This window comes from Lutra lutra, chromosome 9 (genome assembly GCF_902655055.1).
Source record: "Lutra lutra chromosome 9, mLutLut1.2, whole genome shotgun sequence".
Classification (NCBI taxonomy): Eukaryota; Metazoa; Chordata; class Mammalia; order Carnivora; family Mustelidae; genus Lutra; species Lutra lutra.
In genome coordinates, this window is record NC_062286.1 from 19,672,208 (window position 1) to 19,689,009 (window position 16,802).

A 16,802-nucleotide genomic window follows, 5' to 3' on the forward strand; every position below is an offset into this window, starting at 1 on the left:
ATCCATATACATACAAAAATAATAAGTACATTTATACCACTATTCTAATTTATAGCTGGCACACTCTGGGCTAAGTTGTGAGTTCCTGGGAGGCAAGAACCATGTTTTAATCATTTCTGTATCCTGACCCCACATGAGAGGTTTGTCACATACATAATGGCACTGGGCAGAATGATAATTCAATCAACATCTTATTTACCTTTAGACTTGAACCCTTCTAGCCATGGAATGGTCACGGTGAGACATGAGGTCCTGTCTTTTACAGGATGGCCTGGTGAAGACCAACATGGAGAAGCTGACTTTCTATGCCCTCTCAGCTCCAGAGAAGCTGGACCGAATTGGCTCCTATCTCTCCGAGAGGCTCATCCGTGATGTGGGTCGTCATCGATACGGGTAAGAGTGTGAGAAAGTGAGAGAGATGCTTTCAGAAGCATAGGACAAAACATAGGGTCCTTTTATGAAAATCATAGTAGACTTGGTCACCGAACAGACTGGAAAAACAGGGACTGGGCCTGAGGGAGGTTTGCATGTGTTTTTCCAACAGCAAATCTGATGCCATTGCCAAGATGTGAGAAGAAGGGGATATTGGCTTCTTAGGATCACCTCTGTTAGCATCCATTTTCCCCTTTTGTCTCTATCCAGAAGCCCTCACCCACACTCTAGGGCCTTGAAAAGTTGGTCTAGTCCTAACTCTGCCATTATCCTCATCAAACCAAGCAAGTTACAGTCTTAAAAAGCAGGGAAGGGCGGCGGGTGTCTGATTCTTGATATCGGCTCAGGTCATGATCTCATGGTTGTGAGATCAAGCCTCACGTTGGGCTCCATGCTGGACATGGCACCTGCCTGGGATTCTCTCTCTCCCTCTCCCTCTGCCCAACCCGCCCCCAATCTCTAATTTAAAAAAAAAAAAAAAATCAAACAATAAATATTAAAAAAAAAAAAGGCAGGGAGGAGCCATCTACATTCTAGTGAGAAGGCAAGGTTAGGGGTAATTTGTCCATTAAAAATACACTTAAATGAAATATTTATCAATCTGAGAGGGAAGGACTTGCTATGTTTAGTAAATAAAAGAAACCTTAAATGAAAATGACTGATAGATTTAACTGTTTAAAAATTTAAATATTTTGATGTAAAAAAAGAAACCACCAAATTTTAAACGACAACCAAAAGAAGTGTTTTGAAAGAGTAAGACAAAGGATTCAAACTCATCTATTATTTATATAAACCAATGGTGGGGCTGGAGTGGGGAAACTGAGTCACTAAAAACTGAAACCAGGGCTCCAAGTAACCAAGTCACAGAAAGAGGAAGGAGAAATAATAATGGTCAATAAACTTATAATCAAAGATGTGGCTTGAAGCACTAAGATATCATCTTCACTTAGCAAACTGATAAAAAAGTACTTCCAGTACTAATCAAGGAATGGCAACATGAGGGGTAGTTTTGTACTTTTCTAGAATAAGTGCAAATTGATTGAACCTTTTTAGACCGTAATTTTTTTTAAAGATTTTATTTATTTATTTGGCAGAGAGAGAGATCACAAGCAGGCAGAGGCAGGCAGAGAGAGGAGGGGAAGCAGGCTCCCTGCTGAGCAGAGAGCCCGTTGTGGGGCTCGATCCCAGGACCCTGAGATCATGACCTGAGACGAAGGCAGAGGCTTAACCCACTGAGACACCCAGGCGCCCCCTAGACCATAATTTTAAAATATAAGTCAAGTCTTCAAAAAACATGTATGCCCTTTGATCCGGTAAATTCTTTGTCTATTCTTCTATCCCAAGAAATCAATCTTAAATATAAACTAGCTTTACACACAGAGATGTTCATTGTGGTGTTTTTTATAATAATGAAATATTGGAAATTAATGGCCAATAAGAGGAAAAGGGTTTAGTGAATTATAATGTATCTCACTTGGTGAAATATTATCTATTCAATAGAAATGATTTATAAACATGCTTTCCCCATAATAATGAAAATGCCTTAAGTAAATGAAAAACAGACTATGTAATTGCAAATGCAGTGTTTTACAATTAAGTTTAAAAATAAGCAACAGGGACGCCTGGGAGGCTCAGTTTGTTGGACGACTGCTTTCGGCTCAGATCATGATCCCGGAGTACCGGGATCGAGTCCTGAATCGGGCTCCCAGCAACGTGGGGAGTCTGCTTCTCCCTCTGACCTTCTCCTCGCTCACGCTCTCTCTCACTGCCTCTCTCCCAAATAAATAAATAAAAATCTTAAAAAAAAAAATAAGCAACAAATACCAATGCCTAGAAAATAAAGTAAAAACAAATATGCTGTAAATGCTACGAGGGCTCATTTTCTGAGCAGTGCGGTTGGGTTTTGTGTGTGCAAAAGCTGAATGTAAGAAAACCTGAAGACATCCCTGGTGGCATTGCTGATGGTTTGGAGGGCGGGGTAAATCTAGTGCAATTGTTCTGAAGTCCCTGTTGCTTCCGTTCTCCATACATCCATGCTCTGCTTTCCTCTGCTTCTTCCTTTCTCCTGCTGCAGACTCCAGATCATGGTAACATTAGCAATTCTCTTCCTGCATTCTCTCTCCTGTTCTGGTCCTTCCAAATGAGTACTAGCTATGACCTTCAGAACACGGACCTGGCTCCTTTAGAATAAAATGCAGACTCCCCAGCTTGACTTCTACAACCTGCCCCTAACTCACCAGGCTCCCCCAGCCATGCCTGCCACACCTGCCTTGCCTGCTCAGACCCACACTCCAGCCATCCCCGGCTCTCTGAGCCTCACGCCTCTGCAGCAGTGCTCTCTCCCCTCAACCCCAGTCATGGGCCCCCACCACCATCCATCAGCCCAACCACCTGCCAAGCTCCCTTCCTCCTGGCGGGGAAGCCGGAGTGAATGCTGGAATGAAGTGAAGCAAATGCACATTTGCCTTGTGCTGACAGGGTATAGACCTCCAAGCTCTGCAGGACCCATCCACGAATCCAGAATCAAGCTATCCCTAGGAGTGACAGCAAGACCAGAAACAGTACATTTCCATCATCGTTTTATAAAATAAAATTAGGTTACATGCTCAATAAAAAGGGCACAAATACACTCTACGTGCTGATTACGTAAATCGCCCTGACATATGGTAAAGCATGCCCAGGCAAGTAAAAATGACTTCGTCCTAGATTCAACCGAAAACTGATATGCTAGCAGTAACATTAAACATTTAATACTAATTTCATCTGCCCTCTCTGCAGGGATGGTTCTCTCGATAAAAATGTCCTATAGCCAGCAGAGCCAATTAGAGTCATTCCACTGCCCTTAGAACTGCAATTCGAAATCGGTGTCGTTCTGTTAAAAATAGTCATGGCAGCCTCTCAGTATTTAAAGCCTTGAAGGCCTCACTGGAAGTTTTAATCATAAACATTTGGAGAAGAGAAATCCGTTAGATTTGATCTCCCGTTCTCTCTCCCTGTCCGCCCCATCTTGCCCAGCCCGGTGCTATGTACATCGTTCTCGTCTTCCTTGTCATTAGTAGTAGCTTCCTGATGGCAGCTTTGGAAGCGCAAATATTCACCTACAGACGGTCTGAGGGCTGTGTCTCCCTGTGATCATGCAGGTGTCTGTATTTATGGTTTAACTACATGGACGTGAACCTCGGGGGTTGGCCTCAGGCGCAGAACCATCCTCTCTGGGCCCACCCCCCCACTCCCCGCCTCCCGGCCTTATCACCCCACTCCAGTGGGTGTGAATTCTACCTTTATCTGTGTTCAGCATCAGGAATGATGACCAAATGTGGGCGGAGAGAGGCTAGGCTGTGAATTCTGAGGTAGAGCTCACTGACCTGAGCTATGACGGGCAGAGACGTGCAGAGCGGCAAAAAGTGAGATTTCCTCCTGTTTTTCTCTTTCTTTGTGCATGTTCCTTCCAGCCTACGTCTAGAACAGCCCTAGAACCTGGAGAGGGGGTTCATGCTTCCCTCCCTCTGCTGAGGTCAGCCCCTACATCTGAGTTCCTAAAACCCAGAAGTTTCTGTACTGGAGTGGGACTGACTGAGTACATTCCAACTGCTTAGAATAAGAGGTTTTTTGTCAAGGCGACTGACCTTTGAGTGATTCTCGGGCAGTGACTGGCCTTGCTAAAGCTGTCCCCTCTCTCCTGCCTGCCTGTCTTCATCTCTGACTTTGCCTTTCCTCTCCAACCCCCCCACCGGCCCCCCACTATTCCCAGACTCTTTACACCTGCTCCTCTTTTCCTCGGGTTCAGGGCCTCTTGCCGAGCTCAATGTGTTCAAACAGAACGGGCTGCCTCTTCTAGACTTCAACAGGAGACACGTCTTGCCTCAGCTCCTGTGTATTTTCCTCAGTTGTTATGACTTACCTCCTGCCTTGGCCATTGTCGCTGAGTTCCTGTCATTATCACCTGTCAAGTGTCTTCTCCTGATTTCAGTTGCTGCCCACGAACCCAATTCTCTCCCAGGTTCCTTGGGTTCTGCCTTCCTCACCTGCTGGGGAGCCTTACCAGTACATCCAGCACCCTTCGTTGTCACCTGCTGTCATCTGTACCCGCTCTTGTCCTTCCCCCCCAGGCCCTGTGGCGGGTTAGTCCTCACCAGCTCCGTCCGGCCTCATCCAGCTCCTAACACTCAGGCCAGCTCAGTCTCCCAGACCCATAACTACACCGGACTCCTTCCAGGACACTCTATTCTCCTTGACAGTGTGGACCCCACTACAAGACCTCCCGGGGAAGGTAGAGATTAGAGAGCTAATCTTTTGAGATACTTGGAAAAATTCAAGCTCATAATTACAACCTTTCCATCCTTCGTATCGGGGCTCAACATAGGGAACAAAGCAGAGCATGTTCAAAGAACTAGGCTTTAAACTTCTGTACTTTTCAGTTTCTCTTTCTACCATAATTTTCACTTCCCATCAGAGTTTCCACTCTGGATTAGTAGCCAATTGCTTGTTATTTTATTTTCTCATTCATTCAATCATTTTGTTAGCAAAGGACTATTTTTTCCTTCTTAGGGTTTTCTGGTAATTTTTTACAGGAAAAGGAAAAGCAGCAATCTAAGCTCTGGAATCTGGGAAGCCTTCTAGTTTCTTCTCTTGCCAAACCCCACCCTGCCTCTTCCTTTCCCTCGTTTAAGCTCTGTGAACTAAGGGTGAAGCCCTTCGTACATAAGATGCTGGTGATGATTCGTGAGAGAAGAGAATTCTACCCTCGCTGCCCCCGTTTCCCACCTACCATGTTTGGTTGCCCAGATGGGGCCTGGTTTTTCTGCAAGGAAAGTGTGTCTCCTTTAGAAGGGCCCCAGCCAGGCCTCTTCCCCAATACATGACTCAGTCTGCCTCACTGGCCAGCGCAGCCGACCTGAAACACATGGGGACTGTCTGCAAGGCATCACAGGTTTCCTGGACTGTGTCAGTGATGGCATCTGAAGAGCAAGGCTATCGTGAGCCAGGAATGGCCAGCACTGTATCCCCCCTCACCCCCCCCAGCAGGGACTGGGGGCTCCCGTTTGCTCCAGGAGCTCAGAGACCCAGGGCTGGCCTTCTCTCTGAAAGCCATTCTGTAGACAAGAGCATGACCTGTTCCACTTGTAAACATGCCCAGTGATAACTATTTAATAGTGTTTAATAATATTAAGTAATAATTTAATAATAGTGGACTCAGTTCACCAAACATTTTTTTGAAAATGGGCAGGAAAATTTCCGGGTAGGGAAGCTGCTTTCCTTATAATTGCTCAGTACAAAGGTTAGCCCAAGAGCACTTAAGAAATGGTATCTGATGGGCGCCTGGGTGGCTCAGTGGGTTAAGCCGCTGCCTTCAGCTCAGGTCATGATCTCAGGATCCTGGGATCGAGTCCCGCATCAGGCTCTCTGCTCAGCAGGGAGCCTGCTTCCCTTCCTCTCTCTCTGCCTGCCTCTCTGCCTACTTGTGATCTCTGTCTGTCAAATAAATAAATAAAATCTTTAAAAGAAAAAAAAAAGAAATGGTATCTGATATCTTAAAAAAAAAAAAGAAGAACATTAAGGAAACAGACACCATGATGGCCATTACTTTATAGGTTTGGATTTGCAAGGCCGGATCCTGTGTGAGGCGGTTGGGACACGCGTCTGAAACCAAAGAGCTGCTCCAAGAGTCATCGTGCAGCCTTGTGTTGTGGCCTCGTGGGACCCCAGAAATACATTACAGTCATACTTTTATCTAGTTCTTTGTATTTCACCAAACTTGGTTTTAAAAAAAGAAGATAAGCAGCTCGCTAATCAAAGTCTTTTAAAATACTTGCCTAACATTCAAAGATGGGTATGATTGGGACCGAGGCATAAGGGAGAACAGATCTCTAAATTCATTCTTGATTCTATGTCTGGCATACGAGCCTGGCTCTCGAGTATGAGGCAGCTTTCACACTCCAGAAGCTCGTGCTGACAGCTCTACCGTAATCTTTAAGACAGGTCTTTTGCTCCTTGCTTTTGACTTGGAGGCACTAACCTGATTCCTCCACACCTCTGTTAGGTTTGGGATTCTCTGCCCACTTGACCTGTCCTGCATTTCCGTGTATCAGGAAGGACTCTTCTAGTCCACGTGGTTTGAATTAACAAGTAGACGGATTGACACCCCAGGCACGTGGGTCCACTCATGAGTCCGCGGGGTCTTGTGATGACCTCCCCATCACAGGCTCCAAGCCCTTCCAGGTCTCCTCCTTCCTGGGAGGTCAGTCACTGATTTGCCTTGGACTGCTCAGGATTCACTTTTATTTGCACCACTGGGTCTCCAAAGTGCTCCTAGACCTGAGTATTAGGTATCTGTGTTCTTTGTGTAAAAATACAGTGGCTCCAGCATTTCGGGGTTTTGCAAGGGGTTTTGCTCTCTCTTGGGTGACTGTCCAGCCTCACAATGTTGGGCGGGGGGGGGAGGGATCGTCCGGGGACTCCAGTGCTTGGGACTCCAGTGGCTGCCACTCCTCAGTCCCAGGAGGAAGGGAGGAGGGGAGGGGCCAAGCCTGTCTTCTAAGCCAGTGATGCTGACATTGTTCACCTCGATTTCCCTCATTTTTTTTTGTAATTAACATATAATGTATTATGAGTCCCAGGGGTGCAGGTCTGTGAATCGCCAGGTTTACACACTTCACAGCACTCACCGTAGCACATACCTTCCCCAGTGTCCATAACCCAGCCACCCTCTCCCTACCCTCCTCTCCCCGGCAACCCTCAGTTTGTTTTGTGAAATTAAGAGTCTCTTATGTCTTGTCTCCCTCTCATCCCATCTTGTTTCATTTTTTCCCTCCCTACCCACCAAGCCCCCTATGTTGCCTCTCAAATTCCTCATATCAGGAAGATCGTATAATTGTCTTTCTCTGATTTATTTATTTCACTCAGCATAATACCCTCTAGTTCCATCCACATTGTTGCAATTGCTTTCCCTCATTTTAATGGCAACATTTTCGTCACATGGCCTCAGCTAGCAGCAAGAGGGGCTGGGAACTGATCCTCGTGAGCCCCACAAGCTCTGCTAAAATTCCAAATTATGAGGGAAAAGGGGGGAAAGAGATTCCAGGGGCAATGTCTAGTGTTCTGCCTCAGAAACCTGACTCCCTAGAAAAAATTACAAAGATTTCAACTAGAATGATACTGGACAATTTGCAGCAGCTTCTTCATTAGAAGGTGAACGATGACCTTTTGTAATGAAAGTCTACTCTGTTTTCTTTTTCTTTCTTTTTTTTTTATTTTTAGAGAGAGAGTGGGGGGAGGGACAGAGATAGAGGGAGAGAGAGAATCTTAAGCAGGCTCCACACCCAGCATGGAGCCCAATGAAGGGCTCGATCTCACAACCCTGAGATCCTGAGCTAAGCAAAATCAAGAGTCAGATGCTCAACCAAGGTGCCCCTCCTCTGTTTTCTGTAGTGTGCAGTGACTTATAAGTTAGGCATGTGCCCTTCATGATGTAACTTAACCAACCACACGCTCGTGTGGCCACCGTGGAACACACATCGGGTTTGGGCTCAGACGTGCCCTCCTAATTCTCAGGAGGAATTTGATCCGTGGCATTTTTTTCTTGGGGTTCAAGAGAGGCGTTGAAGGGGATAGCCACCAGCCAGGATCATCAGGGGTTGTCCTGTGAAGGCTAGTTTGGGAAGGATTGGGTATTTTTAGCGTGGAGAAGAGAAGAGCAAGAAAAATGGGATTGCTCTTTTCAAGTGGTTGAAGGGCGGGCAGGTAGAAATATGAAGCTTGAAATAGCTTGAAATATGAAGACGTTTTTATGTAGTTGTCGAGAAATGGGATGGGCTGACCTACCTAGTACGTTCATCATTGGGTGCTGTGTATTTCCGGTTTCTGAAGGTATTCAGGTTTTAGACTTTAGAAGGAATAAGAAGTTTGGGCCTCAGAATCATCTTCGTTAGGAAAAATAATAATTTTGTTCCTTGTGTATCTTATCCTCCGTGAGGTACAGATGCTCTCTAAGTAGGGAATGTGTCACCTAAATATGGTAATACCAGCAACCATATTATGTGATGATCAAAGGACTTCTGAGGTCTTCAAATGCAATATCTGCAGGTTTTATACTCTTTAACCTTCACAGTTGACTGGTCTTCAGGCCCATCTCAGATTCTTCATAAACATTCTTCCTAAAGTTCTTCTCTTCCTCCCCATTAGAGTCATCGCTCTCCTTTGGAACTCTGTGGAATGTCCTGCATGATTTTCTTGTAGCATTTCTTATCTTCCCTTTACAGGAGATATCTTGTCCATCTTACTCCAGGCTCCTCGAGTTGAAGGACTTTTCCCCCCTATACCCCTGCACTAAGACAGAGTGCTTCCCCTGTGGGTGCCCAACAAGTACTTCTTGACTTCAGATCGAGTAATTCTTTGATCTCATTGGGTTTGGGTTCAGAATTTGCTCTTCTGAGCATCAATTCTTTCTGCTTGTATCGACTTATGAGATGGTACACTTTGTCTGTCCTTACGTTCTTCATCTGTAGAATGAGCAGCTGGGGAGAGCTGGTCTCCAGGCTCCCTTCCAGGGCTGGTTTCTGCTGATTCTTGGTGCTGGGCTGCAGTGGGCACTAGCTGGAATGGCTGTCCAGACATTAGCATCCTATTGGAAGAGCCTCATTACCCAGATGCTGGCCAGCGGGTCACTGTGCTGATTGTCCCAGTCATGCAATGAGGGTGGGATGGGCGTGAAACCCAGTGACGGTGCTCCTTTCCCCAGGTATGTGTGCATCGCCATGGAGGCGCTGGACCAATTGCTCATGGCCTGCCATTGCCAGAGCATCAACCTCTTTGTGGAGAGTTTCCTCAAGATGGTGGCCAAGCTGCTGGAGTCAGAGAAGCCCAACCTGCAGATCCTCGGCACCAACTCGGTAAGGAGCCGGCGGCAGGGTCGGGAGTGGGGATTAGGGAGGACGGTGGGGGGGTGGTTCCTGGAGGACGTCTGGGTCAGCCTTGCTATAATCCATTCCTATTTGGTTTCTGACCCTAAGTATAACTCACCTCTTACCTTCGTGTCCCTCTTTGCGTGAATTAAGGGCTATTTGGTCTTTTAATTTAAATAAATATAGAATAAACAGAATAAATGTTAAAGACAAAGTTCACATAGTAAAGCATGTGATTCTGTTTTTAACATGTTCACAAGGTTGTGCAACCACGGCCACGATCTACTGTGTGTATCTTTAGACTGGCGATCTGCAACCATTTTCTGGTCTTGGATTTTTTCCCCCTGAAATAATTTTAAGTGGAGCTCCAACGGATATAAAAGTAGATGGAAAGGGAGCCATTCCTTTGAGGGCAGGGGGTGTCCCTTGCCCTCACAGCGTGGTCCCTGACTCCATGGGCCCCACTTAGAAAGCTGTCGGACAGAGGCATCAGATAAGTGGGAAGATCACGGGGAAGCCGGAAACGGGACTTATGGCTCAGTTCTGCCCTTGTCCCACTGGTGACCTGGAGTGGGCTATCTTTTATGGACCCGTCTTTCCATCCATACCGTGAGCCGACTGAAGTTGGTCCAAGCTCTGTAATGCTGTTCCCCGTAAAGGGGCTGCTGTCGTGAGAGGTTATGGTTTGGGGGGATATCAAATGTGATGTGTCAAAAACTCCCCACTAAGTATTTATCTATATATCCTGGAATATCCCGATGGCTTTCTTCAATGTCTCGCTCTTGGTCCTCCTCTTCAGGGCATACTTTCAGCTCCAGGCCTTCCAGTGGCTTCTCCTTAAAAGCCCTGATAGGCAACCATTTTACAGCTATCACAAAAGACAAGGCAAAGGTGTGTGCCCTCTTCGCCTTCCCAGCCTGGCTTTTCTGAATTTTTATTGCACAGATCACAGCTGCTTTCCTGTCCTACCTGAGCTGAGTTCACCAGAAGATAGTCTTTAAATTTTAATTTTCATTTCCGGGCCCCAAAGTAGCAACTATGGCCTTCCCTTTCCTCTCCCTAGAAGCCAGCTGCCTTTGACAAATTACACGTACAATAGCAGAGGGTGAAGACTTTTGTCAGGTTGCCCTGGCAACAGCTTCTGATACTGTTTCATTTGTCCTGTTTAAGATAACTCTAGTCTAGGAGAAAATGTCTGAACGGAGAATAAGCCAGTCATCATGTATCCAGAGGGCCTCTCCCCAGGGCGGACGTGGAAGCAGGCGGCTGCCCCAGCTACCCTTCCCCACAGCCAGACCCGGCCCAGGGTGGCTGTTTTCTTAGCTCCAGCCTCGCAAATTTCCTAGATTCCCCATGACAGCAAGTCCCTGCCTCATCCGCGGAGTGAGTCAGCTCATGATTCTGGTGCTGCATGCAATGAAGGTTACATAAGGACAGGCGATAAGTGAAGTCACATCATTACAATAGAGTCAAAGTCCAGCTTGGGAGGCAGCTTGTGCCGGCGGCACCCCTCATCCAGATGCTTTTCTCCGCTCTCAAAGCCTGGGACCTCCACAAGCCTCTGCGAGAACGGGGTTCCTCTGCTCCTCGTCACCTTAGAACAGCTAGCCTGCCAGTGCTTGATGTCGTCCTAGAGAGTCTAGCCTAGGAGTTTCAACTGGTTTTCGTGGGGCTTCGAGGCCTTGTGGGGGCAAAGGAGGACCCTGGAGGAGGACTAGAAGGGTCCTGTCTGGAAGTTTGCAACCTTTGGTTTGGATAAAGGGTTTTGCTGCTAGGAAATTAACAGAAAGACATGGAAGGAGGGGGAAAGACAAAGAAAGAGAAAAGGAAGCTTCCCACGCGATGCTAGCAGCAGATTTGGGGACCGCTGAAGCACGGCAGCCTTAAACCTGTGCAGGGTTCCTCCCTCCCTTCCTTTCTTCCTTTCTTCACCTCTCAGAGGTGTTCGTCCAGCTTGTACTTGATCACCATAAGGATGACGTTGTGTTGAGACTTGTCACAAAATCCAAATTTGCTAACACTAATCCTGCGCGTTGCATGCAGTAAAGTGTGATTTTTGAAATGTAAGTGATGTTTTCAAGCCCTTAAGGAGAATACCGGGGTTTTGGAGGATGAGGAGTGCCAGGAAAATCTGAGAAGATGGGAACCAGGGCCAGCTAAGCTCACTTTACTTGTTCAGGGATTTGCCTGTGTGCACCTGCCTCATTGCCTGATGGGTCCATATGTGTGGCTCAGGGACAGGGGAAGTGACCATGTGTCTTGACCTTTTGAGATCACTCCCAGATGATAAACTGAAAATATTAAATCTGCAAGTACCAAGGTCCCCTACATGACCAATCCAATGTGTTAGCCTCATGTATACAAGCAGTAAACTCTTAAGAAGATTCATGGATTATAGTTTGCACTTTGGTCCCTACATCACAACATATACAAAAATTAACTCAAAATAAACAAAGACCTAAATGTAAGAGCTGAAACTACAGAGCTCATGTTCATGAGCGGATGCTTAGGTACAACATCAAAAGCAGAAACAACAAAAAAGAAAAAATAGATCAGCAGACTTCATCAAATTAAAAACTTTTGCGCATCCAATGACACTACTGAGAAAGGGAAAAGACAGCCACAGAATGGGAGAAAATATTTACCAATCATATACCTGATAAGGGTCCAACAACCAGAATGTATGAGAAAATCTTACAACTCAACAACAGAAAGACAACCCAATTAAAAAATGGCCCAGGGTTTGAATAGACTTTCTCCAACGGCGATCCACAGATGGCCAAGACACACATGAAAAGATGCTCAACATCACTAATCGTTAGGGAAATACAAGCCGAAACCATGGGCTACCACCTCACAGCCTGGGGATGACCATTAAAAACAAAACAAAGGGCGCCCGGGTGGCTCAGTCAGTAAAGAGACTGCTTTCACTCAGGTCATGATCCCAGCGTCCTGGGATCGAGTCCTGAGTTGCGTTCACTGCTCAGCAGAGAGCCTGCTTTTCCATCTCCTTCTGCCTGCTACTCTGCCTACTCTGTTAAATAAATAAATAAAATCTTTAAGAAAAAAACAAAACAAAAACAAAAACACTGTAAAAGACAAATGTTGGCAAGAATGTGTAGAAATCAAAGCCCTCGTACATTGCTAGTCAAAAGTAAAATGATGTGGGTACCGTGGAAAACAGGTAAGTGTTTCCTCAAAGTTAAACGGAATTACCAGAGGACTCAGCAAGTCTTCCTAGGTATAGACCCCCAAGAACTGAAAACAGGTACTCAGACAAATACAGGACACAAATGCTCACAGAAACACCATCTGCCACAGCCAAAAGATGGAAACAGCCCAAAAGTCACATGGTGTGTGATTCCATTTAGATGAGCGTCCTGTCTCGGTCAATCCACAGGTCGGAAAGCAGAAGAGTGCTTGCTGAGGCTGGGGAAGCGGGCAGTGGGGGTGACTGCTTAGTGGCTACTGGGGCTCCTTTGGGGATGATAAAATGCTTTCGCTGCAAAATGTGAATGTATTAAAGGCCACGGAATTGTGCACTTTAAGAGGGTTAACTTTAGGTTTTGTAAATTTTACCCGAGTTTTTTTTTTAACTGCACCTTCATGGGCGTCTGTGTGGCTCAGTCTGTTAAGCACCTGCCTTCGGCTCAGGTCATGATCTGAGGGTCCCGAGATTGAGCCCCAGTCGGGCTCCTTGCTCAGTGGGGAGCCTGGTTCTCCCTCTGTCCCTGCCCCTTCCCCTGCTTGTGCTCTTTCTCTGGCTCACTCTCTCTTTCCCAAATAAATAAAAACAAAAATAAAACCGCACTTTCAGCTCTCAGCAGCCCAACGTCAATGGCACACAGGCGTTTGTGTTCTCGCTGAACCACCACCTTGGATCAGGCACGCAGAGGTCCTGCAGGGAAGGGTGGCTTCCTTCCTGGCACTGGAGGGATGCAGGAGCCGGGAGTCATCTCCCTCTGGGAAAACAGATTTCCCGCTGGGACTTGCCTGTGTCCCGTCCTTCCCATCTCGCCTTCCCACCAGTCCCCTCCAGACCTCACCTCCAGGATGCCTTTTTCTCGCCCGGGTTCAGCTGCCCCTGGTGCTCCCTTTCTTTGACTCCCATCCTGGACCAGGTGGAAGCCATTGCTTTCCACCTGTCCTTGCTTCCCTGCCCCTCGGCCACACTGTCTTCCCCACCCAAATGGCCCGGTTCAGAGAAGTGCCTCAGAAAACCATAAGACATGTGGGTCTGGGCCTCTGTGGATACCTGCTGCAAAATTTAATTTGAGCTTTCAGGGTGGCTCCTTAGTTCATTTTTTTTTTTTTTTTTTTTTTTTTTTTTTTTTTTTTTGGCCACTGCCCTCACTCACCTTCTCAGTGGTCTCTGCAAACCTTCCTTTCTTTTCCATCCAATCCCCTCCCATATTGGCTTCCTGGCTTCCTCCGTGTCAGAGGCAGCTTCGCTTTCTTCTGTCCCTGAGAAAATACGTGGGGTTCCCTCAACTTCCCGCATCCACCTTCCTCTCCAAAAGAGTCCCATCTGGGCAGGAGCCTTCTCCATCCATTCTCTCTCTCCTCCAGGTTCTCCATCCTTCCCCTTCTCTGGTTCCTTCCCTCGGTCGACATGGAAGTTGTCAAATTGTCTTTTATCGCTATTGTTCAAATCTGAATTCAGTACAGGTGATGCCTTCACGTTGTCTTCTGGGGCTCTTTGCCTGTCCCCAGCCCTCTCCTACCCAGCTTTGCTTTTCATGACACTGACTTCTTGGAGAGACTGGGTTAGCTGGTTTGTGGGATTTGGGTTTGTCCGGTTACCTGCTTGTGGTACCTTTTCTTTCACTCTCCTGTTGCCTGTAATTCCTGCAAACTGGAATTATAACAGGAACACAAACATCTGGGGTCTCAGGTTTTTAATGGGTGCCATCCCAGGTTAGGGTGGTATCAGCCGGCTCGCTCCGTTTTAAAAGTGTATTGTTGTCTCTTGCCGGTAGAGATCTGTGGAAAGCGGGCGAGTAACCCATTCCCCATCTTTCCACTGATGTTTTACCTTTGAGAGCACCTTCTCCTTGTTGACTGCACCTGCTTCCTCAGGCTCCCCTGACTTCCCTGACCCCGTCACCCCAGCTTTTCCCACCTGGTTCATCCTTCTTGGCTCCTGTGGCTGAGTAAGGGTCCCCCAGGGATGTCCACATTCTAATCCCTGGGACCCGTGAATGTGAACAGAAATGACAAAAGGGCTTTTGCGCATAGGATCAGGCTGAGGATCTTGAGATGGAGAGGTTCTTCCGGATTATCCAGGTGGGTCCGATGGCATCACAGGGATGCTTATAGGTGGGAGTGGGTCAGAGTCAGACAGAAGGTGAATGATGATGGAAGCAGAGGGAAAGAGAGAAAGACTGCTGGCCTTGAAGACGGAGGAAGGGGGCCATGAGCCAAAAGCTGTGGGTGGCTTCTGGAAGCTAAAAAGGGCAAGGAAATGCTCCTCTGGAGCCTCCAGAGTGCACGCAGCCTTGCAGACCCATTGTAGACTTCCGATCTCCAGAACCGTAAGATAAGAGACGTGGGTTGTTTTACACCAATAAATTGTGGTATTATTGCAGCAGCGATCGGAAACGAACGGTTTCCTGCGATGATTCTCTTCCTCTGCACGCCCCTGCAATGCCTGTGGTCTCCCCGGCCCCTGGTGCCCCATCTTCTCATTCTCTGTGCTCCCCCTGGACCATTCATCAGCTCTTGCGGTTTTGACTGTCATCTCTAGACTGGAAATCCTTCCCCATTCAACGCCGGTGCAGAAACCACCGCTAGGAGCCCACGAGCTACATAGAAGGGGGCTCCTTTGGAGGTGGATCAAGTCAGAGTTGCGAGGCCACGGGGTCAGCAGCAGCAGCAACGCACGGGGATTCTAGAGCAGAGGCAGCTGGTGCTTCCCTGGGTCTCTGTTGACCTGGCCAGCACGTGGGGCGGTTGGCGCCGGGGGGATCACTTTCTCGGGCAACAAGGACCAGGCTTTCCCAAAAGACCTTAAACTGTCGGTTTTGCAATGAATCTTGACAAAGAGAAGGCATTATGTGGGTAGACAGGAGGCAAATATCCTAGGTCTAGGGGAGGACCATGCCTCGGCTGGCATTGGCAGGCCATGATCACATCACAGTGGAACTTTCTCTGGCTTTAGTGGAAAGTGCTCCTGGAAGTTGCTATCAACAAGAGGCAGCTGGAGGACCAGGCCGAGGGTGTTACTGTCAAACCCTCGCAATGTACAGCATCTGCTTCCCAGCTAGGATTTGTCTCAGCGAAGCTGAGAAGCAGTTCCTGTTTCTCCTGGTGGAGGCCAACACAGCGCCACGGCCTGAAGTCCTAGACCCAGGAAGGAGCTGGGGTTCTGTCTATGCCCAGCATTTTATTTATTTATTTTTTTAAAGATTTTATTTATTTATTCCACAGAGAGAAAACAGACATAAATGGGGGGGGGGGCAGCAGGCAGAGGGAGAAGTAGGCTCCCTGCCGAGCAGGGAGCCCGATGCAGACTCAATCCCAGGACCCCAGGATCATGACCTGAGCTGAAGGCAGACGCTTAACGACTGAGTCACCCAGGTGCCCCTGTGCCCAGCATTTTAGACCGCAGTTCTGTCCTTGACAGCAGGAAATCGTGCAGCTCAGAATGCTTCTGTACAAGAGGGAAAAGCTAACTTCTGCGTGGAGACACTCAGTTGGCACAGAAGTGAGGCCAGCCAGCTCAGCTTCCATTTTCCACGCCAGGGAAGAGCTGTTTTTACACTGTCAATATTTGGAGATTGCTTTCCCTTTATTAACTCAGGCCCTTAGGAACTCTCAGTATTCGCATCACAGCCGCATCACAGCCACTCCTGCCTGCCTCTGCCAGGGGTGGGTGATCGCCCCAACAAGCCTGCCACCCTTTGTTGTATATAAAGAACTGAAACTTTGATCTTGAAAGGGTGGCCCTAGCAGTGCCTGGGGACTTTGAAGTGTCACATGTTCAGAATCTTCAGTTTGGGGGCACCTGGGTGGCTCAGTTGGTTGAGAGTCTGCCTTTGGCTCAGGTCGTGATCCCGTGATCCCAGGGCCCTGGGAGCAAGTCCCGAATGGGGCTCTTTGCTCAGCAGGAGAGCCGGCTTCTCCTTCTCCCTCAGCCCCTCCCCCCATTCATGCTCTCTCTCTCTCTCTCTCACTCGCTCACTCACTCTCAAATAAATAAATAAAATCTTAAAAAAAAATCTTCAGTTTGTTGCTATGGAGAACTTCCTCATCGTTACTATATCTTAAAAAAAAAAAAAAAAAAAAGCAGACCCAGCTTTATTATTTCACAATCTTATTCACTAGGCAAGTAGCATTTTAACAAAAGTCGATTGTAAAGTATGAATTAGCAATAATGGGAGCAAAGCAGACAGGAATTTCCTGGTGTATCATGCGTTAAAAAAAAAAAAATAGTGACGTGTCACACAGGTAAATGGGCCCCTAGTGAGA

At 47.3% G+C, this 16,802-nt stretch overlaps 1 protein-coding gene across 4 annotated transcripts in view; it reads left to right on the forward strand.

Moving 5' to 3' along the window:
- Positions 1 to 16,802, forward strand: part of EFR3B (EFR3 homolog B) — an 89,517-nt gene that overhangs the window by 38,603 nt on the left and 34,112 nt on the right. For all 4 annotated transcript variants that reach the window (XM_047746181.1, XM_047746177.1, XM_047746178.1 and 1 more), the window contains exons 3-4: positions 266 to 393; positions 9,170 to 9,320. In XM_047746181.1, coding sequence (XP_047602137.1) covers positions 266 to 393; positions 9,170 to 9,320 — 279 coding nt within the window. The remainder of the gene's footprint in view (positions 1 to 265; positions 394 to 9,169; positions 9,321 to 16,802) is intronic.